We start from the raw sequence: 26,242 nt of genomic DNA, 5'->3' as shown, positions 1-26,242 counted from the left end.
AAATAAAATGAAATAAGATATAAAATAAAATAAAAACTGTTGCCCTCACAATTCCATTCAGTATTTCTTTCAACTTCAATCAACATCTGAATTTACAAGGTCACTTCTCAGTCGCTATCTGAGTACATCGTTCTGTCTGTAACATATTTTTGAAGGAGTAAATTACAAATAGACTGTAAAGCACCACACTTGCTTAGGCATTGGGGGTGGACCCCTCTGATTTTGGCTAGGACCATGTATACATACAACAGTGGTGATGTCAGGAGACATTTGATGGTCAGAGCAGGGGAGGGGAGGGAGGGAAGAGTGCTTCTGGTATCTAGTGAGTAGAGGCCAGGCAACTTTTAGGATGCACAAAACAGTCCCCAGAGCAAAGAATTACCTGGCCTAAGATGCCAATAGTGCCAAGGTTAAGAAACTGTGATTTGAACTGTGGAGGTTGCAAAAGTACAGAATGAATGTCCCTTGTGCATCATCATTACATTTCTAGCACGGTGTCAAGCACAGTAATAAATATTTGTTGATTATGAAATAAAGTACTTCTGTGTAGCTGAGATCTTAGAGTCAGAGATGAAAAGAATGAGAAAGGGATTATTACATATATAATATCTAAAATTACAAAACAAAATTGCAGTCATTGTCAGAACTAAAAGGAATTAAAAATCATTCAGCCCAATTTCTCTATTTCAGAAAATTTTTTTTCTCATGCAAAAGATGCTGTCTAATGTACTGATATGGCAGTGTTGGGAGGGGGTAGACAGTCCTCTGAATAAATAAAAACAAAATATAATATATTTATAAATTAAAATATCAGTTTTCACTCCTAATAGTGTCAATGTCACCTACGTTTCTCAAATTAATAAAGTATTTCCTTTATAAAAGCTAAAACCGATGTTACATAAATCATAATAAGTGATACTTCAAAGCAGGAAACAAAACAAATGTAATTATTTCTCAAACAAACAACTCACAGACCTCCGTGGCCTACAGCATTTATACTTCTGAGAATTCTGGGCTTTAAAATGTCATGAGAAATTCTCAACTGGCTTACATTTTTGAAACATAGGAACTGACAGTCATAAGGCCAAACATACCCTTAATAATCGATTCAGCTGCATACAGATCTCGTTTGTAGGTCACCTAGAGGACAGATAAACTTCATTAGACTTAACAGAGTAGGAAGGAATGTGAAAGCAATAAAATTATGCCCCCAAGGAAATTCTTGATTTTGGAGAAACTATAAACACATAATACTGACAATTTTTAAATTACAACACATCAGTTTATTCAGAAAAAATATATATTGTTTCTACAAATGGTTGAAGATTTGTTTTTAAATTTTTAAGTAAATTGAGACGTTATGTGGCAGTGGTTACCAAAGTCTTATTAATATAAGTATTATATCAAAGAAAATGTGGTAGCATTTAAATAAAAGTATTAGAATTACTGTTTAATAGTAGGTTTTATGTTGGAAGGAAAGAAGGAAAAGTATATATTAAAAAAATTACCAAATTGCATTTTCAGTTGAAATGAGATACTTCTGAAAGACCAATTCACATTGAGGGTCTTCATTCTGAATTGAGTTTATCTGTATACTTCCAGATAAGGTTCACCTTTTTAAGATTTTTATTAATACATAACTGATTGAAAGAGCCTGGAGGGTACCACCATGTATATAAGAACAATCATGATCTTTGCTTAAGAACATACAGTCTCCTTGCAGTAACCTATTCCTTGTAATATACCCTGCATGGTCCTACAGCAGATAGTTCCCAGAGTACATCCAGTGAGCTCAGGTACAGAACATGTCAAGTGCATGGCACTGCAGAATCACTTTTCCTACATCACAGAACTGAAGAACATAGTAAATAATCAAATATGTTAATAAGTACTATAAGGTCTTAGGAGCTTATCATTCACGTGTTCAGATGATTATGATGCAAATGGTCTAAAAACCCACTTTGAGAAATACTCACTAATTAATACCCTTCCATGTCTATAATTTGGACTATTTTCCTCCAGATTATATCCTAACTAAACTTGTACAGAAACTTTGTTCAGGTAAGTGGCTCAGGGCACTTCTACCCAAAATAGGTTTCCCTGCTATGCCTATATCCTGGCAGGTAACCCTGGTCCAAAACTATACCTTACAATCCAGAACTAACGTAGCAGCTAACCTGTAAGACAGATGGAAATTTCCTCAAGCACTCAACCAATCTATTAAAATCAAATATGACATTGTTAAATTATGTCTAAAACAAGCACATGTGAACCAAAACTAGTACTATAGTTACTGACCCAAAATGCAGTTCTCTTATCTGGGGAAATAAATAGAAAACAGACACTTAAAGCTTCAGACTATGCATTTTACCAAATTAAAGAATGTATTGATCTCATTCACTCATTCAATAAATATTTATCAAATAACTACCATGTTGTACATCCTGTTCTAAGGACTGGAATAGAGCAATGAAAACAGTGAGCAAAACTCAACCTGCAGAAACAACATTTTAGAGGATAAATTTCTTTTATAAGAATTGAATAAAACACATTTGTTTCGGGTTTCCCTGGTAGCACAGTGGTTGGGAATCTGCCTGCCAATGGGAATCCACCTGCCAATGCAGGGGACACGGTTTTGAGCCCTGGTCCGGGAAGTTCCCACATGCCACGGGGCAACTAAGTCCGCAAGCCACAAGTACTGAAGCCCGTGCTCCGCAAAAAAAGAAGCCACTGCAATGAGAAGCCCAAGCACCGCAAGGAAGAGTAGCCCCCGCTCTCGGCAACTGGAGAAAGCCCACGCACAGCAACGAAGACCCAACGCAGCCATAAATAAATAAATATATATTTATTTTACCAAATAAAGACGAGACAAGGCTGCGGAGCTCAAGACAGACAGGAAGCAGAGACCCTCAAGGCCTAGAGCAGAGCCACATGGGGGCTTCGGGGGCAATAGAAAAGGCTGGAAAATCAGGGCTCCCACAACACAAACCCACACACGCACCTGTGGTAGAGGCCTCCAGTCATGTCAGTTACATCCACTCTTTCTTTTAAATGCCTCTGAACACCTTCTAACCCCCGGCGTTCGGACAGGCAATGGGGACACAGCTACCTCTCGTGGTATTAAATATTAATATTAAATATTAAAAAAACACATTTGTTTCCATGAAAACCCAAAGTTAACTAGATATCTGAAATCATCACTCAATATTTGCAATTTAAGTGAGAAAAGCCTTTTTTTCCTATAACTGTCTGCTATGTAAGGTAAACTCAAATCAGAAATTAACAGGAAGATGCCTAATTACCATACCTGATTTTTTATTCCTTCCTGCTTTCTTTGAGAGATAAAACCGCATTCCAAATTTAAATAGAATAATTGTGAAAGTACCTTATTCTTTTTTCCAAATAAATCTATCTTAACAATGGGTTTTTTTAATGAAAAAAACTTGGTCTCAAATACTAAAATGATTTTTCTAGCATATTTGCAAGACAACATTTTTGCATTGGAATCAGTCTTATGAATAAAATACATGAATTATTACCTAAAGGTCCTTTCTACACTAATATTAAATAAGTAATTGTATAAGCAAGAAAGACATCAAAATTTGAATTGTGCCCTCTGCAGTGAAAGCGCAGAGTCCCAACCGCTGGACCGCCAGGGAATTCCCCTAAAATTCATCGTTTTGCCTACATTCTCTTGTTGGCTGTGGATACATACTATACACAGATTAAAGTTTTTGATGTTTATTTAATATTTTCTTCATAAAGCCTTATCGAAAACCTCAACTATTCTTCTCAACAAACACTGATTTAAGGAAAATAAACTACAAACTATTTCTGACAAACTTATAAAGCACTGTGTTGAAAAACAGCCTTCTGTTTTTCTAAATAAAACAGCTGCCATATTTCAAAGGGAAGAGGACTGAAAATGCTTTAATTCTGAATTGATGACTCTTTCTATCAAGCTTTTACAGTAATATGGAGTGTCCTTTCCTTATTTTTAAGTTTATGAAAAGTTTAATAATCAGTTTTGAGATTGATTTTCTTCTGTAAGCATGATCTGCAGGTTTTCTTTGACCTTGCATAATACCTCAGCACGGAAAACAGTTACTTAAAAAAAGAAAAAACATTAGCCCTAGTGATAGAAGAGCCTCAATCCTCTGATTCACTGGTTTTCACACTGTGCTCCTCAGAGCTCAGGGGCCACCGGAAGACCAGTGTGGAAGCTCTGCACAGCTGACGCTCAGAGCCCCACATCTGCTACTCACCTAGTTTAGCTCAGTTTTTGCCTGTTTTGTTTCACTGTGCTTCTGTGCAATATTTCATCTAAATATTTAGCTTTAAAAATATTTATGTTCAGTGGAAGACAAACCTGAAACTGAGAGCCACAGAGATAGTTGCCTTTAACTCCTAGGCCAGAGCACTCTCAGCTACCTCAAGGTGAGCTCCACAGGACACTATGGTACCTGCTCTGTCTTGCTCCGTGTTGACAATATGGTATATTAAAGAGACTTCTCAGAGCCAAGTCCACTTGGCCACCATCTTACATAAATCAGACTACACTTAATGTTCTTCCATCTTTCACCTCATAAGAAAATGAGTATGTACTCCAATAATTAGAATAAAGCCAGAAAATCTTACATTTCGAAGACAGATACAAATTTAGATTTGGATGGGGATATTATATTGATTTCCAGTTCATCAATTATGTCTATCTAGAAAATGTTCTTTCCTCTAGACTGGATTATTAGATGAAAACCTCTGAAAAGACACAATTTCACCACATTGTATTTTTGAGGTTAAAAAGAAAAAAGTGAGACTATTTTCTTTTGTTTTTAACAAAGATGCTAGAACACTTGAATCTAAAACAAGTAATTCCCATCAAAAGAAATCCTCAAAAGTCAGTCATTCCAATAATGTTGTGATGACACATCAACGTCCTCTAAAGAAGCATTTTCAGACAATGGAATAGTTAAATTTCTTCAATAAATTATTAATCTTTTATGCCTTGAAGACTGTTTTAACACTTAGAAACAAGAAGTTTGTTCAATTAGGTCTGTGTAGTATAGTAAGTGACCAACTCTTTATATTGGGACAAAAATATGGTACAACTATAAATTAAAGGAATGGAGACTAAATGTAGTCTCCTCTTATATAGACTAGATGAAATTTCACTAAAATAAGAGTATGTTCAGTAAGGGCTGGCTAGGCACAACCACTCAGGCAGAGCTTCAGAGCCAACCCCTATTCTCAGGAGTCGGTCCTGTATTCTTCTGTGGTTGGTCGCTCTTAGGGAGGGGAAAGGAGGGAGAAGAAGGGGGTTTTGCTCATTCTCAAGGATGTCCTCTACCCTGCATGGTGATCTGAAAAAACTGATGTTTCCTCTAAACCCAGAGGAGCTACTGCAGGAAGGCTGGCCTCAACCGTAAATGCTGACTTTTTGCATTTACTTCTATTTTTTTCAAAAAGTATGGTGCTTCCCTGGTGGCGCAGTGGTTGAGAATCAGTCTGCCGATGCAGGGGACACGGGTTCATGCCCCGGTCCGGGAGGATCCCACATGCCACGGAACGGCTGAGCCCGTGAGCCATGGCCGCTGAGCCTGCGCGTCCGGAGCCTGTGCTCCACAACGGGAGAGGCCACACGGGTGAGAGGCCAGCGTACCGCAAAAAATAATAATAATAATAATACAATAAATAAATAAATAAAAATTTTAAAGTATGTAAAATATAAAATAGTCCTCCTGGGATTTCTGGCAGCAGATGAAATAACAGTCCTACATGTGGTCATGAGAAATTTCTAGTCATTCTTCCCAGCACCAGGGGTGAACTCCCTCACTTTCTGAGGGGTAGGGGAAGGTGTCCTGGCTCTGTATTTCAGAATCCTCCTTTGCCTTATTGTTTTGTGGTAGTGAAAATTCTCTTGAAATGTGCACTCTCTTCACTGTGCACTCTTCACTGTGTCAGATTTCTGAATCATGTTCCAGGTATTTGGCCTGCCACCCAAGTTCAATGCCAGTTTTAGCATAATTGTACTAAATCTTCTTTCAACTCTGAGTTGTAAAAAGTTGTAGCATTGTTGGAATTAGTATTGAATTAGAACACTTATTTCAATACGCAGATTCCATTGCTTTGGTTTAAACAGCAATGGTAATACTCTTTATCCATGCAAAATAAAACCGTAAAATTAAGTTAAAAGCTTATGCTAAAGACAACTCATACAGTATCATCAAAAAGCTAAATAGGGCTAAACGAACAGCCAGTAAGTATCAAAAATATTTTTTAAAGGTAGAGGATGATGAGACAGGAGGCAGAAGAGGGAAATAGGGAACCTGAAACAACTACATCATTTGCACTCAAGATAACTTCCCCTCAATCACAGAAGAAATTTGACACCTTAAAAAGACCTCAAAACTGCAATTTGAAAGACTTTTTGCCCAATTCACTGCATTACATGCCCTTTTAGAATCCAAGACCCTGGTAAGGCACATCATTATTCAAACATTCTAAGAGCAGGGCTTCCCCACTCCGGCCCAGTTCGGAAAGTGATACTATGAAAATGATCCCTCTGGGCCTAACAGGATATCACCCTTTGGCATGTGTATTAGTTTCCTAGGGCTGACATAACAATGTACCACAAACTGGACATCTTCAAAAAGGAACATATCCTCTCACAGTACTGGAGGCTAGAAGTGTGAAATCCAGGCATCAGCAGGGCCACTGCCCACTCCGAAGGCTTTAGAGAAGAATCCTTCCCCACCTCTTCTTTCCTGGGGTTGCCAGCGATCCCTCACTTTCCTTTACTTGTCGATGCATCACTCCAATTTCTATCTCTATTGTCATTGGCATTCTCCACCTATCTGTATGTGAATCTTTTCTCCTATTCTTACAGATCCGATTTAGGGACTCTTCTTTACCAACCTGACCTCATCTTAACTTGATTATATCTGCAAACCCTCTTTTCAAACAAGAGTGTTTATTCCCAAGTGCCAGGGGCTAGGACTTGAACATATCTTCTGTGGCGGGATGCAGTTCAACCCACAACAGCATTATGAAATGACTCAGGAGGAGAATGAATAGAAGCACTTGGAAAGGCCAACCACAGTTCAGTGCCCCGACATTTGTCGCACATAAAAGGGAAGTAGAGCGCCAAGATGTAAGGACTAAAACCGTGATACTGTATTGCGGGTGGAAGCACTGCAATGTGAGATTTCACTCAAAAATACTGAAATACATTTGTGTAACACAGAGTGTAAAATTCAAAGAAGAGCAGTGTGCTGCGTTCCTTTCACCTGCAGACCTGAGGGTACTTTACAAGTTTAAAGAAGGCTCAGAATACCCACAAGAAGTAGATACTCACACAGCCTAAAACATCAGCAATGAGGCCAAAGAGTGCTGACATGTTAGTAGCAATAAAATGTCTTGAATTTTTACTTTTTTTTTTTTTTTCCAACATAGTCTGCAAATTAAGTCAAGCAGGTCTATGGTGACATGGGTCAGGATCTTTAACAAAATACCTAATTGGTTACTATCAAAATCCTCCCAATTGATATGTATATCACCATCTGAGCCATATATAGAAAAGGAGAAACACAATGAATAAAAGGTTTGCCTTCTGGGTTGATGATATTCGGATACTCTTAAAAGAGCAATAAGACTGCATTCATTTACTCCATCAGGCAATAATTCAGGCATGTCAATATTTTGTAATCTTAGAACAATTTAAGTATGTAAGAGAAAATCTTAGCATGCAGCAAGGCCCACCACGTGACTTACAAAATACCTAATCAACACATAGGGCTTTTTGTTTTCTTATGTCAATGAGGAAGTATGCTTTTAGATTCATATAATCTCAGAATTAGGATGAATGTTTTCTAACCAGATTTAGAGGGATGCTTTATAGAGATTTCATCCAACATTTCAAAAGCAGCAATACTTATTCAAAACTATGATATGACCCTACAATTCTATTTCAGAATACACTGCTCAATTCAACCTATTTCTACCCAATCAAACACAGGAGAGTCACGCTGTAAAGCACTCCTGCTGCAACAGGAAGCTGAACTATGATCGTGCAACAACCACTTCATTCCTCCTAAAGAAAGAAGTTTGCCATAAAGGCAGTCAAACCTTACCACAGGAAGGAGCACAGTTCCTCTTAGGAGGAGGTGAGTGGTTCTAGCCACCAACCCCACTGGGTCAAAACTGGCAGATATGTGTTTCAACCCAGTTAAGTTGGAGCTACCACCCCAAGGCCTGTGAGGAAACGTTGTTATTTTGGAAAGCAGAATTGCACTCTCAATCCAGTTGAAGGTAAGGCTACAGAGTAAAAGATTATATGTAAAGAACACACACAAAAATTGTGAATAAAAGAATCTTATTGGCTAAAATGGAATTTGTTTGAATAAATTATCCCAGCGTGAGTTTTCTTGCAACCGAGCAATAGAAATGATACCATATTTGATGGTTCAGAAAACCTAGTGAGACTCAACACCTTTTATGTATGCGTATACACACACACCTTTATTCCTGGAAATACTGTTTCAATGTGAAACCAAATATTTTTATACTTCTCTATCTTCTAAAGCACCTGGAAATTGTCTGTACTTGTAGACAATACGTCTTCAGGAATGACACACCAAAACAGAGCTAAGTACCAACTCCCTTACCTTCCAGAGGTCAGGAGATCCTTCTATAAGTTTGGCTTTGATGTGACAGTATTTTAGAGCCAAATGCAAACACTCAGTTCCAAATTCCAAGTCATAGTCACTACACTGTGTAGGAAGAAAAAAGAATTAACAAGTTGAAATATAATTTTAAATAAACTAATCTTTTAATTTCATAATCAACTGTACATGGAAAAGAGCCCAGAAAACTCGCAAACTCTTTAATTAGCTACTGATTAATCAGGTACATTAATCTTCCCCATGCCCTAAAAGCCAAATGAAACAAAGAGAAAACAGGAATGTTGCAATCAGAAGTTTTTAACTTCCTGAATAGTCTCAGGTGTCAAATAAATATAATACTTCATTTCCTTTGCTCAAAAACTACATTTCCAAACACATTTGTGAAATGCCTCAAGGTATGACCGAGGATTACCGTATCAGACTTGATTTAACAAATATAGGTATCCATAAAACTCCAAACCCCTTATCTCATATTTATACCGCTTTCTTATTAATTGGTATTTTAAATATCAATATATCCTTTTTAGAGGATATATTTTGATTCTGAACATGGCAATATTTCAGTCTTTCATTATGAGAAAAAATTTAAACGCCCATTAGATTTTAGCAAAATATAAGTAACATTTTTTAGCATTTTAAGCAGAACCATCAAAAATGACCAACACAATATAATTCAGCTGAGTAACAGTCACTAAGTATCTATCAAGTCCAAGGTTTGTATTAAGGACCAGAATAAAAAGACAAATGAAACATGTTTTGTGGCCTCAAGGAACTCAAGTCTAGAAGGGGAGGTTGATCTACACCAAATATTTTATAACAGAATGTGATATGGAACAATAGAGGAATATTTATAAGTAGACCAGGAGATAAAATACTTAATTCTACATGAGGGTATCAGGGAAGGCCCATCAGAGGAAACGGTCTCTGATCTCATTCCAAAGACTGAATAAAACTCAAGCATAGGGATACCCTTCAGGCAAAAAGTGCCAAACAAAGATATAGACGTTGCAGACATCTGCTGGATTTGCATTTTACAAAGAGCATATCCGTATAAGACAGACTGCAGGAAGACAACAAATACGAATATGACATTTAGCACCCTTTGCCAATCTTTATTGTACTTGAGCTTACGAAATGCCAAATTTTAATGATTTATGAAGTTAATGTGCAAGAAAATATAACCATCAAGTATACCCAGAGTCCCAAATTAATCAGAACAGTCTCAGCTTAAACTTTCTATACTGATATACTACCTAACATGACATTTATTAAACATTTTCATCTCTAATATAGTATTATCAGCAGTTGTTACATTCAAATACATTAAGTTTTGGTAAACCTCTACATTCTACTTTCAACGTCTGCACAGGCTCATCTAGTAGTATGCAAGTGAGACCAACCTACAGTAAAAAAAAGAGTTCTCTCCTAACACACAGTTAAATCCCAGAGATGACTGGCAATAACCCTTTTCCTGCCTCTTTCCAGATGCAAGATATTGAACACATGCATGGACAGCCTTAAAAGCGCTCACAAAGTGCATACTAAGAGGAACCCACAGGAACAGCTACTTCCTTTGTATCTCAGGGATGAGAATTACTTGATGCTGTGCTCCTGCCACTCACGTGATGTACCAGCCAACATGGCAACAGCTTACAAACTGCATGAAGTCTTCAGGATTCCAATCAACAGAGCCAACAGGAAATAAGGAAAATGATGGATCAGGTACTTATGAAATATATACTAGAAACAGATACTGAGCCATCCTGGCAGAAATAGTCTGAAGCTGTTATTCACTGTATAGATTAATATTACAACTATTTACAGGGTTTTTGGTAATTTTTTTGCATTAAACCTTGCTTCTACAGTTACCTCAAAAAAAAAAAAGCATGCTTAACGACAAATTAAATTCTGAATGTGTTTCTTAAGAACATGGATGACGACTTCCACTTCTGCCTAGGATATAGAAAGCTGACAATGATGCTCATTTCAGAACAAAAGAAAAAAGCAGACAAACTCCAAAAGCAGAACTTTTCCTCAAAACATCAGAGCTGAGGTCACAGGAGGACCAAGTACCCCTAAATCTAAGAAAAGGCATGCCTCCCCCCAAAAGGGAGCGAGTGCCACACAGGCAGGTAAGAAGCAATCACCTAAAAATTCCAACAAACTGTCAAACACTGAGTGGAGGAAACTAGGAGAATGTAGAGCCTCTGGGAATCACAGCCGCAACAGGAGTGTATACCCACCCGCAGGGTCTTCTTCAGCAACCTGTTACTGGGTGCTCACGAGGAGGTGTAATAGTATTTCAAAGTTACTGTGAGTTTAAACTCAAGGTAATCACTAAACAAATGTTTTAGAGTAAGAAGTCAATAGTGATAAGAGGGAATCATAAAATGAGAAATTCATACAAAGGCAGGCAGAAAGAAAGAAAAGGAACAAAAATAAATCACCCAGCAAGATGGTAGGTTTTAATCAAGTAAGTTAATTAATGTGTAACTACATAAAGTATCGACATTATCCAGCATGGGGGCCATAGTGCTATCACTGATCACATGAAAAACACACAAATACATAGGTGTGGAGAACCCTCTGCCTCCCTAAATTTGGAGCCCAAAATAGTGTTAACAATGTTCTCCTCAGGCAGAAGCCCTCAGCACACTATTGTCAGAGGTCCCCACAGACACTGCCAACCCCAGTCACCTTACAGTGAACCTCACAATCAACAGGCCCACTTATAAAATCCACAAATCCAACCAGTCTCCAACATACACACAGGAGCAAAAAACCCAGATTTAACTGAAACCCAAGGTAAAACTAAAATGAAAGATAAGGTGAAAAAGGCAAAAAATAAAGTATTTCGTAGGAGCTAGAAACTATACAGTTAATAAAGACTTAATAACCCCAGAATAACAGTGTCTATACTCATAAAATAAGGATAATATTTAAGAGGATAATATTTAGAAGGGTGGAAAACAGAAAAAGATAATAGATGGCTCAATCACAAAGTCCAATATGTTTAAAAAAAAAAAAAAAAAAAAAGCAGGGACTTCCCTGCTGGTACATTGGTTAAGAAACCGCCTGCCAAGGAAACTTACACAAGCCTCTTAGATAGCCTCATCCACCAGAGGGCAGACAGCAGAAGCAAGAAGAACTACAATCCTGCAGCCTGTGGAACAAAAACCACATTCACAGGAAGACAGACAAGATGAAAAGGCAGATGGCTATGTATCAGATGAAGGAACAAAATAAAACCCCCAAAAAAACAACTAAATAAAGTGGAGATAGGCAACCTTCCAGAAAAAAAATTCAGAATGATAGTGAAGATGATCCAGGACCTCGGAAAAATAATGGAGTCAAAGATCAAGAAGATGCAAGAAATGTTTAACAAAGACCTAGAATTAAAGAACAGACAAACAGGGCTTCCCTGGTGGCACAGTGGTTGAGAGTCCGCCTGCCGATGCAGACGACACGGGTTCGTGCCCTGGTCCGGGAAGATTCCACATGCCGCGGAGCGGCTGGGCCCGTGAGCCATGGCCGCTGAGCCTGCGCGTCCGGAGCCTGTGCTCCGTAACGGGAGAGGCCACAACAGTGAGAGGCCCGCGTACCACAAAAAAAAAAAAGCTGCCAGAAGCTATTCAGTAATATCTCATGGTTGTGTAGAGTTCTACTTTCTCTGTAGTGTGGGTAGCTCTGAAAATGTGTACAACCTTCTCCTTCTACTTTCCCTTACACCTAGTTTGCATTAAGAAAAATGGAAGAAAAATTAGCAGTGAAATTGGAAGAATAAAGGTAGAATATGAACAAAGTTTTAAAGTATATTATTCTCAATCTTGACAATTACAAACATAGATATTCTCTTCCCGTTTGATTTGTTCTGTAAATCACACATAGTTGAAGTTATTTTTTTTTTAATTAATTTTTTTCTTTTTTTTTTTTTTTGGTACGCGGGCCTCTCACTGTTGTGGCCTCTCCCATTGTGGAGCACAGGCTCCGAACGCGCAGGCTCAGCGGCCACGGCTCATGGGCCCAGCTGCTCCACGACATGTGGGACCTTCCCAGACCGGGGCACGAACCTGTGTCCCCTGCATCGGCAGGCGGACTCTCAACCACTGCGCCACCAGGGAAGCCCAGTTGAAGCTTTTTTGTTATGTGTATATTGTTTTCCTGTCTTCTCTACATAGCGGTTAAGTGACTAACATCAAATAAATAGTTTATAATACACCTCTCACACTGTTCGGTCAGTCTCCGTGGACCATCACCCTATAGTTAACCTCCTGCCCAGCCCTTTCTCCTGTACCATCCTCTGTTATGCTTCAGTTCACTCAAACTCATTACCTAATAGGCTCTTTACCTCCTAGATTGGAAGGAATACCTATTGCTCACCAGCATCCTCAACTGGTTTCTACTGCTTTTCCCAACCATCACTAGTAAGTGGTTCAAAGGCAGGGTACGAAGGCAGGATTAACATTCCAGATCCCTACTGCTCTTCTTCCATGCAAAACACTCCTTCCTTCCAAAATGCGGGCCATCTGGACAATGTTCCAACCTTCATAACACTATCATCTCTCACTACTTCATAGGCTCTGCAGTTTCAGGCACATGGGATCAGTCTTCCTTTTTACTCCAATTACTGACATTATACTAGCTGAATTCAAGGTCCATGTGCACAAACTTTAAATACTCTAGCCATTTCCTTGACATTTATCTTCACTTGAACAACTAATTTCTGTTTTGGGGAACTTGATGTTTACCTTTATCTGTGACTCCTCTGAAACTTTTCATTCCATAATCCAGTCTGACTTGAAGATCTAACCATCATTTCTCTTACTCTCCTCTCACAATGAAGTTGCCCTTTTCCCTGAAAGAGGCATCCAATCCTATAGAACCTCTATTTGCTCTTGATTAGGAAATGTTCGCTTTCTTAGACTGCCCTTCATCAACCAAGAGACTATGGCGGAAGGCATGAAAAATGTCATTACTAGCACCCCAACTGCTTTGATCTCTTGTCCATCCGCTAGATTTCCTTTATAAACTCCAACTACAAAATCATGGCATCTATTCTATTTTCTAAATTTTTAGTTCATACATTTCAGTTATCAAACTACATAGTTCAAAGAACCAAATATCTCTATAAGATTTGTTATGAAAAAGTCAACCTCACCCCCTTCACCCTACTTTGTCTTCTCCAGAGGCGATCATTTTTCCTTCTTTCAATTGACTCTTCTAACATTCATTTCCATGTGTAGCAGTCAACTATCAGTGAGTAACAAATGTACATATGATCTCAGTGGCACATAGCAATACACTTCTTTCTCATGAACAGCTGTGGGACAGCCGAGATGACTGTGCTCTAAAGCTGCAGGACTGTAGGTTGGCTGTGGCAGTTCTGATCTGTGGGTCTCACACTGCAGGCCACAATGGAGGGGCAGCCACGAGAGTATGCCTTCCTTAAGGCAACAGATGCACCAAAGGGCAAGCCCAACAGCACAAGCACATTTACGCCTCTGCCTATATCACATCTGCTAAAATCCCAAAGCAAGTTAAGAGACCAAATCCAGAATCAAGGAGCAGAGAAATATACTTCACTTACCAGGAGGCCATAGTAAGGGTACAAAAGCAGAACACTGTCAGGCCTGAGCAATTGCAATTAAAAAGTTTACCGTCACACCGTCTCTCTAAATAACATACTTGTAATGCTGCCTCTTTATTTTCTGAGTTGGCCATCATAATATGGAAGAACTTTGTCTTCTCTCCTCCCAACATCACCACAATACACACCAACAATTCCCATTCCCCATGCCTTCAATATCCTAATTTTGGTTAAATCAATGTGTGTCTACATTACTGACTATGTAAAGATTACTCATAGCTAGGTTATATACTATAATTCCTTTCCTGCACAAGTCTTTGTTTTTCCTGGAATTAGAACTTCTCTTTTGTTTCAAGTGTTTGGTTTTCTACATACCTATGACTCATTCAACAGCAAACAGCTATTTGTCTAGATCTACTCTCAAGATATTCACACACATAAGGCATTTCACCAACTTTATATCCCTGAAGAAGTCACTTTTGAAGTCTTCTGACCTTTTTCAACATGGACTGGTTGTTGTCCTCTGACAGTGACACACAGCTATCATCCTGAGAATGCCCTATGCCATGATCCTGGGGATACTCTTCATCTTTCTCCTATCATGAATCTCCAATATCCCATGTAATCTTTTTGAATGACACTCTCCTTTCTGTGGAACACATCCTCTAATAGCTTTCTGAGAAAGGGAATATAAGAGGTAAGCTTTAAAAACACTTTTTGCTGCATTATTTCTTTGATATTTCCTTCTCTCAATTTTCTCTTTCAGAAAGTTTTGTTATTGAATATTGATTTTATTTGATTGGACTTCTAATTTTCTTTTCTTTCCTATATGCCATCTTTTTATCCTTTATGGGGAAGTTCCTCAGATTTATTTTTAACCCCAGATCTTTTTTATCCTCTGAACTTTTTTTTTTTTTTGAGCATTCTGATCTTAATTCATGTTGGCAATGAACTTTTATCTCTGTAATGATATTTTTAAGTTTTCCTTTCTCGGGCTTCCCTGGTGGCGCAGTGGTTGAGAGTCCACCTGCCGATGCAGGGGACACGGCTTCGTGCCCCGGTCCGGGAGGATCCCACATGCCGCGGAGCGGCTGGACCCGTGAGCCGTGGCCGCTGAGCCTGCGCGTCCGGAGCCTGTGCTCCGCAACGGGAGAGGCCACAACAGTGAGAGGCCTGCGTATGGCAAAAAAAAAAAAAAAAAAAGTTTTCCTTTCTCTACATATTCACTGCTTCCTCATATTAGGCTTTTCTGTTTGTTTTGGTCTCTATCTTCCACAGTAAAGTGCATTCTTCACGTGGGATGGTAAACTTGTCAGCTTATATTTAAGAGTGGAAGATTAAAAAGCTATTAAGCAATGAGTGCAGGGGTGGGGTTTGTGAACGGTGAGCTTCACTATACGGAGATGGGGAACCTCTGAGGTTAGTACTCTTAGGTCTGTCTTCTTCGACTAGACATATTACTCAAAACACTTCCAATCTCCACCCAAGACAGGAAGCCAAGCCGCCAGGATGTTGGCTGCTGAGTGGGAGAAGAGACCATGGCTTCTCACATTGGGCAGGCAATGTGCACATGGTCTGTTAGTCACCGTTCGGGGCAAGGCACTCCTTCCCTCAACTGCACCCAGTGTTCTCCCCAGATGGAGGAAGCATTTCACCCCCACCTGTCTCTGTGGTGGTGGGGGGGGTGGGAAATCATAGAGTAGAGAAGGTGATTTAGAGATCAGACTATTTTTAAAATATGTTCCGGCAAAGCCTCCTTATTTTGTCCCCCTTCACTCAGTTCTAGGAGTATCCGGTGCTACCTGAACTTTTGGGGAATTCTATTGTAGTCAATTTTACTTCTTAGCTTTCCCTACAACTCTCTTATAATTCAGCCTTCTCAGATCGACTGCATCAGTTACTACTTATTCACCTGTTTTCTGGTTATTTATTTGTTTGCCATCACCACCTCTCATTCTCCTTATTTCCGTGGGTTCATGTTGGTTTTAATCCCTTGCTAAGTGGATTTAGTGAGGTTTGAGTAGTGAACAAAACTAGATACATGTTCAGTTGGTTATCTTTACCCAGAAACAGGTAAGTAATTCCAAATTGTCATCCACAAAGGTGGCTTCAGTTTATATTCCCATAAACAACACATTAAAATGTAGCAGAGTTCTTAACATGAGGTGAGTGAATAGGACTCAGAGGGACTGGAAAAACCTCTGAAAATAGTATTGTGTGTATAATGCAGTTATTTTTCTGGGAAGGGATTCTACAAGTGTCAGAGCTTTTATAACACAAAAAAAGTGAGGAACTATTGTTTTATGGTAATCATATAATGGTCCATGGTGACAAATAATCCGATTACATATCTATTTTTCCAGCTTTAACATCACTCACAGTATTAGTTCTGCAAAGCAGCCTGGGAAGTTTGCCCAACAAAGAATATACACATTAGAGAAAAACTAAATCAAAGGCATGCATGCACAGGTTTCTCACTCTGCAGTTACAGAACCATACTCAGAACGTTTCAAGTAGAAACAAAATAGGCTATCTTACAATGAGGTAAACAATGAACACCTGCATTCAATTTATCATCTGAAAATCAAACTTGAAGCATTTTGCATACATTTACATGGTTTGAATTATGCAATGTATTTGAGAATTGCAGGAGAGACAGTTGTCCAAGAAGTTTTGTTCTTACAATATATCCAATCATTTTATGAGTAAATAAACAACCTCAGACTAAGTCCATATGAGGCTGATAACATAAATGCAATCATCACTCTTCAGGAAACAAATTACAAATGACCTGGCTAAGGACAAGATTTCTACGAGTACCAATTTTTAGAAGAGTTTATACAGAATTACATTGACAAATGGCTTTCAAACACTTATCAGTTAAAACAAAAAACTGTCAGTTTATTCACATTTTTATCAGCTCTACCCAACCAAAAGCCACTATGAACTTATAGGCAAACACCACCCACATGCATCAGTTAAACATTACCTAGAAGATGATACTTCTTTTCTGCATCCAGATAATTAGAGGGAAAACTAACATGGAAAAGTAAATTTCACTGGTAATTGTATAACTGTTTTTAACTATTTCTTTTCAGCTTCACAATCAAATACTGTCAAGCACTATTAAAAACTAAGAGGTTCACTGAATATTTTACTCTTATGTATCTTCTTTGAAAAAGTAAACTGATCGAAGTTTGCAAATAAAATTAAGGAATTGAGATAATGCCCAGAAACCCACTGAGCAGACATATCACACATGCATTGTCCAGCCCCAGGGTCAACAACTAAGGGGAAAACTGGATCAATACCCAGCCGCAGAGATAAGGTAACTTTAAATTCATGCAGAGAAAACTGTTAGAACAGGGGTCCCCAAACCCCAGGCCTCGGAAGGATAGCGGTCCAAGGCCTGTTAGGAACCGAGCCGCACAGCAGGAAGTGAGCAGCGGGCGAGCCAACAAAGCCTCATCTGCCGCTCCCCATCGCTCTCATTACAGCCTGAACCATCCCTCCCCAAACCCCGACCGTGGAAAAGTTGTCTTCCACGAAACTGGTCCCTGTGTTAGAAGACTGCTATTGTAATCTCATCAAGAGATTATGAGGGGGCTTCCCTGGTGGCACAGTGGTTGAGAGTCCGCCGCCGATGCAGGGGACGCGGGTTCGTGCCCCGGTCCGGGAAGATCCCACATGCTGTGGAGCGGCTGGGCCCGTGAGCCATGGCCGCTGAGCCTGCGCGTCCGGAGCCTGTGCTCCACAACGGGAGAGGCCACAACAGTGAGAGGCCCGCATACCGCAAAAAAAAAAAAGAAAAAAGAAAAAAGGGATCATGAGGATCTGAAATAAATCCAGGAAACAGAGAAGGGAGGGCCCAGAGCCAGAAGCTATTTCAGCATCAGCAGGGTTGGTGACATTATTACCCCAGTTGGAAGGTACAGAAAAAGGGAACAGTTCCATTGGTTAGATTCATGGCATCAGTTTAAGTTCCCTATAGAACATCTAGCAGGAATACTCATAAGAAGCTGTAAATACATGTCCAACATTTATGAGAGAAACATGAAAAAGAATGATCAAAAAACTTGAGGAGTACCTATCCAGATACCAAGCAAATATTTATGGAAAAGTTGCCAGGCATCCTTCTCTAAGCACCGAGAAGGATGAATGAGGCTGGGGAAGATATACAAGCAAATACAACACAAAGAGATCAAAGTTAAATCTGTATGTTCACAGGCTGTGGGAAATGAAGAGAAGCACCAATGACTTCATGACATCAGTTCTACTTTTTCTTCAATGATACAAGTTGCACAAAATTTAACCTGAGTTCAGTGCAACACTTAAAACTGTAACAATCTGCTTTAAACTCCAAACATTATCTCATTATCTCAAGACCAAAACTACGGTTTTAAAATTATCCCGCCGTCTCAACAACTTGTCCAATAGCCTCCTGCTGGCCCATTCCTTACACTAATTTTAGTACCTTCAGCCTTCTCCCTGGTTCTCATATTTCACATGATATTTTCAAATGTTTCTTCTGAGTCTCACTTTACAATCTAGTTCCCCGAGCATCAACTGTTGACTTAAACACTGTGAAACTCTGTTTCTAGGTTTTCTATGAAACTCTGTGGCTCCTAAAAACTCTTCTCTTACAGCCTAGCCTACATCCTTCAATCATGAAAAGTCAGAGCTAAGAGAACAGGAATTAAATGTGCCTGAATACTAGGCCACTGAGGCTAAAACTAACAGTGACAAGCTATTCAGCAATAAAACAGAACAACAGACTGACATGTGCAACAACATGGATGAATCTCGCAATCATTATGCTTTAGCCTTAGAAGCCAGACACAAAAGACTACAAATTTGGCCCCATAGAAGGCAGCAATGACAGTGTGCCAGTGGCAGATCTAGGCTTTAAGAAACTTTGTGTGTTTCCACCCTTTTATACCTGCCATCTCCATGAGAACATGCCTGGATAGACTGCTGGTCAAACCAAGGTGAAAGAATGGAGCAGAGCTGTCCAGCCAATGTACACCCACAGTACAAAGCAGAGCTGCCCCAAAGCACAACACATGCGCGTGCGCGTGCACACACACACACACACTTATTGATGAGAGCCTGAACTAAGGCCTGCATGTCCCTCCCTCACCATCAGAGAGCTAGGCTGTGGTCTCTGGGCAGGATGAAACCAGTTACAGACCAGTGAGCACCTATTTAGTAGGACTGTCTGGGGACACTGGGAAGTCGGCCAGGAACACCTGGATTGAAATATTTCTGTAATAGGTAACATTCTATTCTGAGAAACTTAATAGATTTCCTTAGCAACACGGAATGGCGATCATTCCATTTGTCATCAACAAGTATAGACCATGTGAGGGAAAACACAGCCCAAGCGGTTGGTCACGTTTCTGCTCCTTTTCTACGTATTCTATAGATTCCAGCATGGACCAGCAGAGCATGCCACTGGCAAACCCCAACTCCTCTGTGCCATTACACCTCACTCTGTGCACCAGCCTTTGATGTACTTAGATCCTGTGTTCAAAATGAATTACAATGGCCCTTGCCACCTCTAGTACAGATGGAGGCAAATAGATGGTGCACCACTAACAAGGCCTAGGGAAAATGAACACTCTTCTATACACAATCACTATCCTCATTATCCTTATGTAATCCATCCAATAATGTAACAACTGAGTTATAAAAGACAGAATTTTAATTTCATCCTTCTCATTTTTATCACAACAGGCAAAGTGTCGGAAACAATGTGAGGTTTTCCAACTTTGCCCAAATTTATCTGCTCCTGTTCCAATAATTAAGATATCGATGAGATATTGTACTTGAATCTTTTAAACAATATTGGGTGCTGGCCATGCCCTCCCCACCCCCCACCCCTTTTTGGGAAAGAAAATACCCAATCTACAATCCCTGCTAAGAAAGCATCAACCTTGTTTTATTTTCCTGTCATACCATTCCTTCCCAACCCCACTCCATAGGTTCTGCTGACTGGTCTATCGGTGGGGACCTATCTCTAGAGCAGCCAGTCCAACAGATGATCAGTAGCTTATGATCTGGGTGAACGGGCTGATGAAGGCTCTATATGCCCAAAGTTTGCACTAGGACATGAGGAAAGAATTTGCCAGTTGAGAAAGGAAGTCAAATCTACTATGGCATGCACTCCTCTTGGAGCGCGAGGGTTGTGGAAACTAAATCTGAAGTTACAGAAAAACAGAAATCATAAATTTAGAAGATGAGGTGAAAAAAATGGATTAATCATAAGGCAGCAAAACCCCCAGAAGTAACTCAGTTCTCAACAGCTTGCCAGTTACCAATGAATTCTCTTTTTCCAATAACTTACATGTCTTTCTTGGGAAACTTTTAATCTCTCTTCCTTGTAAACTCAAAAGCTAATCAGGGAACTTCCATAGACAGTGGAAAGTTCCAGTACCAATAAAAGTTCCTGATAGAGGCAATTATCTCAAAATCCTTCTGAAAGATTGTATAACTACCAGCATCACTGATGATTATTCATAAATATGGCGAATTATCCAAAAATCTTTTCCAAACCAAAATGACAAGTATAAGACTGATTATTCTCTGCAAGAATGCTACCTGGGTACCCCTGTCACAGCATATTTGAAGTCTCCAGAGTCTTAGCTCATTAGTATCAACACAGGTAGACTCTTCTCCCATGCACTGAACATTCAAAAAATTCCATTTTTAACCTTAAAGTAAACTTGTACAATGGAATATATTGACCATACAACCAACGTCGAAAGAAATGGCACTCCTTTTTGAACCATGTTTTAGGAACATATAATGAACTTGGCAATATAATAGGTAAGTGATAGTCTGTCCATAAACTACTGTGAAAAAATTTAGTCTTTATACTCAAAAAGCATAGTGCAGTAACACCTTTTCATAAGATTGGGATATGTTTTAAGAAAAACAAAGAAAAAAGAAATTTCGGTGATAGTACAAAGGACAAAACGTAGGACTCATACCCAACCGCAGCTCTCAGTCCTCTGAAAGAACTGCATTCCCTCCCAAATTAATAATTATTTCCTGAGTGTTGACATTGATTCCCTGCTATTCAATGTAAGCAAAAGCACATTCTCTTTCCAAAAGGATTATCGTGATATTAAACAGACATCCAACATAGAAAGGCCTAGATGAACTACCAAAAACAAAAAAAAATTATAGGAAAAGAAACAGCTCTGATTAGTTTTCATCGTGAAAATATCAAGAGTAGGAAAGACATGTAGATATCAAAGAAGGAAATCCCTCTTAAAATCTGGATGTCCTGGGATCAGGATAGATCACCTGTCCTACAAAACCTATCACAGAGGTCTTATTCTCTAGGGAATCCTCACATTAGAAGACTTAATAGCCATCAAGTCCATTATGAGTTAAAATTACCTTAATTTGTACGCATTGGGACCACAAAAAAGCTGAAGCAGTAATCCTGAAAAAAGTAATTAATCTATGTTAAATCTATGTTAATCAGTTATGTATGTGTTAAGGTTAAGAAAAAGATTCAAATCATACCTAAATAATTCTTGCCAAATCTTTAGTTTGTTAAATTGTGTAATTTTTTTCCCCAGAAAGTACAACGCTTGTGAAAGATCTCAGGGAGAATATGCTGAACACAAGAAGCTATCTCTTGATCATTCAAATGCACAGCAACAAGATAGAACAAGCTTCCTCCCTGGTGCAATTCCCAATAGGACCAATTTAGGACCAATTTTATCCAGTGTCTAAAAACTATCAAATCACAAACATGCCATATTTGCCCCACCAGGGACCATTTCTAGTTGCCTTGCTGCAATGTCCAAGAAAAATTAGAAGTTTGAAAATTGATGTCTTTCCAGGTTAGAATAAAATGAAAATTAGCACCTTGAATAAGACATTCCAGTTCACTTTTACCATGGTTTTTTTTTCTGTTTTTCCTAAAAGAATCAAAATATTTTGTAGCGTCCTTTCAAATCATCACCTAAAAGAAACAGCAGTTCTTTTACTTTCTCCTTTCCCAAGAATGCGGAGTTCTCCAATTCACTCCAGGTCAAACTCTGATTATATTCAAATATATCTCGGCCTTGGGGAAAAGCAAGGGAAGGTGGCCAGCACTCAAGGGTATCAAGTAACAAGCACCCTAACACTTTTTTCAAAGTGCATCTTGTGCAAACAGAAAAACGGTAACTCCAAGGGAATAGCCATTGGAGAGATGTATATACTCTCCCCAGGATGAAATATTTTTTCTTTCATACATTCAATTCACTAAAAATGTTCTTAAGTGGTGATTTTTACCCTAAAACTGTATGCTTATTAAGAAATTATATCAGTATATACACTCATATCAATGCACACATATCAGTATCTACGTATGATATATCAACAGAGGCACTAAAAAAGGGGAGCTCCTCGGTTCAGCAATAAAGATGCAAAGTGCAACACTCACTCCCCTTGCCTTGCACAGAAGTGAAAATTCACCACACCTGACCTTGGTATATTCCACATCATGGACTTGCAACAAAATGCCAGGCCATATTCACCACACATTGTCTTTGCCAAAGGCTAAGAAACTGTATGATTCGCCTTTTTTCTCAGTTTCTCCATAAAAATCAGATTAAAAAGGCTTCCTGTTGTAACTTCCATTTTATCTAATATTTTTGAAAGCCATATGTGTTTCACCGTAGAGAAAGATGATACTGACACGTCCACTCACTGTAGAACCGTTGGTGAGAGAACATCTTTTAATTTCTTTTAACTTTTAGAGGTTTTTCTTTTTTAATGGTTTCTCCTCCTGTTGTTTATTCCTTGGTATTATTATATTCAGTTTCCTAAAAGATTTGAGAGTCCTGACTTAATTTTTAACTGAGGAACTTAAATATCCTGGATGTTTCACTGTACAAATGCGATGATTAAATACAGAACAATCTAAGCAGCAGACCACATTCAAAAGACTAGTTTTACTTCAATTTTACCATAAATTAAAAACACTACAAGGCACTACATTTAGATTAAATCATAATAACTCTTGCAAATCAATTCCTAAGTTGTTGCTTTGCTTGTAAGAGCCACAGATAAGTAACTCTACCTCTAGTTTTCATAATGGAATACTTCCTACTATGTTTTGAGGGAGAACTTGTGGTAATTTGGGGTCGTTTTTAACATGATTGCCTGCTAACCACCACACAACACAGCACACACCTCAGGCCTCAGCAGGAAAAGTGGATCCTTTAGCAATGGCTGTCTAGGCAGCTAGAGTTAAGTCACTGAAACAATTAAAAGATTTTAACCCCACTGTGGGAAACTTCACCAAAGGCACAACTTTTAAAAGAAGATGTTTCTTCATACAGTTTTAATCACTGATTATGTCCAAGAGGTACATGAGACTTATTTAAGGCCCTATGCAAAATGGAGTTAACACTGGCACTAGTTAGGAGCCTGTGAGATAATGAATGTATTATTTTATTCATTACTTCATTGCTAGCATTTCTACCTGTGCCTGATAAAAATGCAAAGGAATTTTTAATCAAAAAGTAGTGTATTTTAAAACTATATTCCAGAGGTATCAAACAGATTCTTACAAAAATTTAGTGGTAATCATATGGCTCTGGAAACCATATACTACTGTCATCTGGATTACTTGAGAACAGTACATCTGTACTAATTTTTAATCTAAGATTGCTTTTAGAGTGTAGTCAGGTCTTCCACTGTCCTTAGATTATGTACAAATAGTATTTGATTAACGATTAAGGAACATGGACTTCAATCTGAAAGTATTAAAGTATACATGTGAAAAATTAACTCCTGAGAGATACTGCCTTATCCTGTGACCAACCTTTTTTTCTCAACTGTAAACTTCATAGTAATAGTATAAACAATCCCACACGAGTACATGTATGCACACACAAAAAGCCAGCATTCGTAAAAAGCCAAAGATTTCACAGTCAGATTAAGCCCTAAATTATGTACTTTCATAAGGAATCTCTTTAGTCAAAAAAAACAAAAGGCCTAAATAAAATCTAATTCTCCTGTGGTTGCAAAGGACATAAAAAGGACAACTTCCTAGAAACCATGATATTAGTTAGCCACAAGTAAAAGAAATACTGCATTCAACTCTGAGGGATTTTTAGATCAGGTTAAACCAGCAAATGTACCTGCTTGTTTCAGCAGTTTTCAATAGCTTTCCCTCAATTTACCAATCTAGAAAAGGTAAAGCTCAGTCATCAAGGATCAGAAGCTGAAAATAACTTTCATTTTCTTCTAGCTTTCTTTAAGTAATAAATTCCATGAAACTGTAACATCTTAAAGATCACAATAAAATGCACTCATCCATTACACACATACCCACAAACTAACAACTACCATATGTCAGGAATTCTGCAAAGCAATAAGAACCAATTCATTGCATTCTTAAAGTTCTATGGCACAAATAGGAATTTTTAAATTTTGTCAATTTTTAAAAGCCTCATTATTACCCACACTATTTTTATGATACAGCTTAGCAAAAATAAGTAGATTTCTATTCCCCAGAAAAATACGTAAAACAAGATTGCCTTCACCTTTTCTTGCCACTGCTCCTCACTTGCCCTTATCTCCCCTTTAGCTGTAACTGAAAAGTTAAAATACATGAAAATTATCTCCAAGTCCATCAGTTTTGTGCAGAAGTACACTATTTTCTGAGTGTTATTAGCTGTGATCCACAGCAAATGTTCCTTATGCAAATAAGTTCAGGAAATGCTAACTTCAACATAGTTCAGCAACTTCCATTTCAGAGACTTCAGTTTACTAATATGCATTTTGAATATTCGAATGGGGAACATCATGTCTAGCATTTCCCAAGTATATTTCACCAAGAGATCTTTTTCCAAAACTTACTCTCTTCAAGAACAATGTTCCATGGAACACAGCTTGAAAAATTATGATTTAACCCTTCCTACTTCAACTTTTCCAAGAATATGCTCACAGTCTATGTCCCTCTTCTATTGTCTCTCCCTCTGTTTTCTTTTGTCTTTCTCTTTTTCTCTTTCTCTATTTCTCCTCTCCTCCCGCCCTCATCTCTGTATCTATTTCTTTCTCATCCTTTTTAGTCTCCCTCTGTCCCCTCACTTCCTCCCTCTTTTCCTCTCTCTCTCTCTCTCTCACACACACACACACACAGCACCTCTTTCAGAAAAGTCTAACGACTGGTTTCATGCCAACCATAGCATCTATATATTAATAATGAGCCTGTATTTAACAAGTGAGATTTTGATTATATACCCTAAGAATTGAGTTTCAACTCACTAGTTCAGTGTAGGCATGTGCTTTGTATTAGACACTGATATTCTTGTTTCCAGAAACATCTCTTAAGTAAAAGCTTAAATACTTTGCCTATTTAATCACAAAGGGCATTAAGCCACTAATTCTATCTAATGTGGAAATTACTAGTCTACTAGTCTACTACTAGTAGTCTAACAGGACACTAGTCTAATAGGAGAAAATATGCCTGATCTGCTAATTTAGCATATCTACTTAATTGTAATTAAAACATCAAAGCAGACACAAGCACATTTTAGAGAAAGATATTTCCAATTTAAAGAACAAGACATTTAGAAGATATTTATTTAGTACTAAAATATAATTTAAAATAACATGGTGGATATAACATGTATATAAATAGTATACATAGTATCAACTTTTGCATATTTGGTTCTTTCATATCTGACATTAATACTCCTAAACTCAGGAGTAACTGACTTACAAAAATCATGTGAAAAATCAAGTAATCAAATTACTTGTTGGGACTCCCCTGGCGGTCCAGTGGTTAAGACTCTGTGCTTCCACTGCAAGGGTCATGGGTTCGATCCCTGGTCGGGAACTAAGATCCCACATGCTGCGCAACACAGCCAAAAAATAATAATAATAATAAGTTACTTGTTGAGTGGACTAAGCAAAAAGAGCTAAGTATTCCAAAAATGCTTTCTTCCATAACAACAAG

The 26,242-nt window shown here is 38.5% G+C and overlaps 1 protein-coding gene across 3 annotated transcripts in view; it reads right to left on the bottom strand.

The window, feature by feature from the left end:
- The window catches only part of CRPPA (CDP-L-ribitol pyrophosphorylase A), a 305,209-nt gene that overhangs the window by 201,477 nt on the left and 77,490 nt on the right, over positions 1 to 26,242 (bottom strand). For all 3 annotated transcript variants that reach the window (XM_079931749.1, XM_079931750.1, XM_079931751.1), the window contains exons 4-5: positions 8,664 to 8,768; positions 1,095 to 1,140 (exon numbers count right to left, since the gene is read on the bottom strand). In XM_079931749.1, the coding sequence (XP_079787875.1) occupies positions 1,095 to 1,140; positions 8,664 to 8,768 (151 nt within the window). The remainder of the gene's footprint in view (positions 1 to 1,094; positions 1,141 to 8,663; positions 8,769 to 26,242) is intronic.

Source organism: Stenella coeruleoalba (assembly GCF_951394435.1).
Source record: "Stenella coeruleoalba genome assembly, chromosome: 9".
Lineage (NCBI taxonomy): Eukaryota > Metazoa > Chordata > Mammalia > Artiodactyla > Delphinidae > Stenella > Stenella coeruleoalba.
This window is presented reverse-complemented; position numbering and strand designations above follow the sequence as displayed.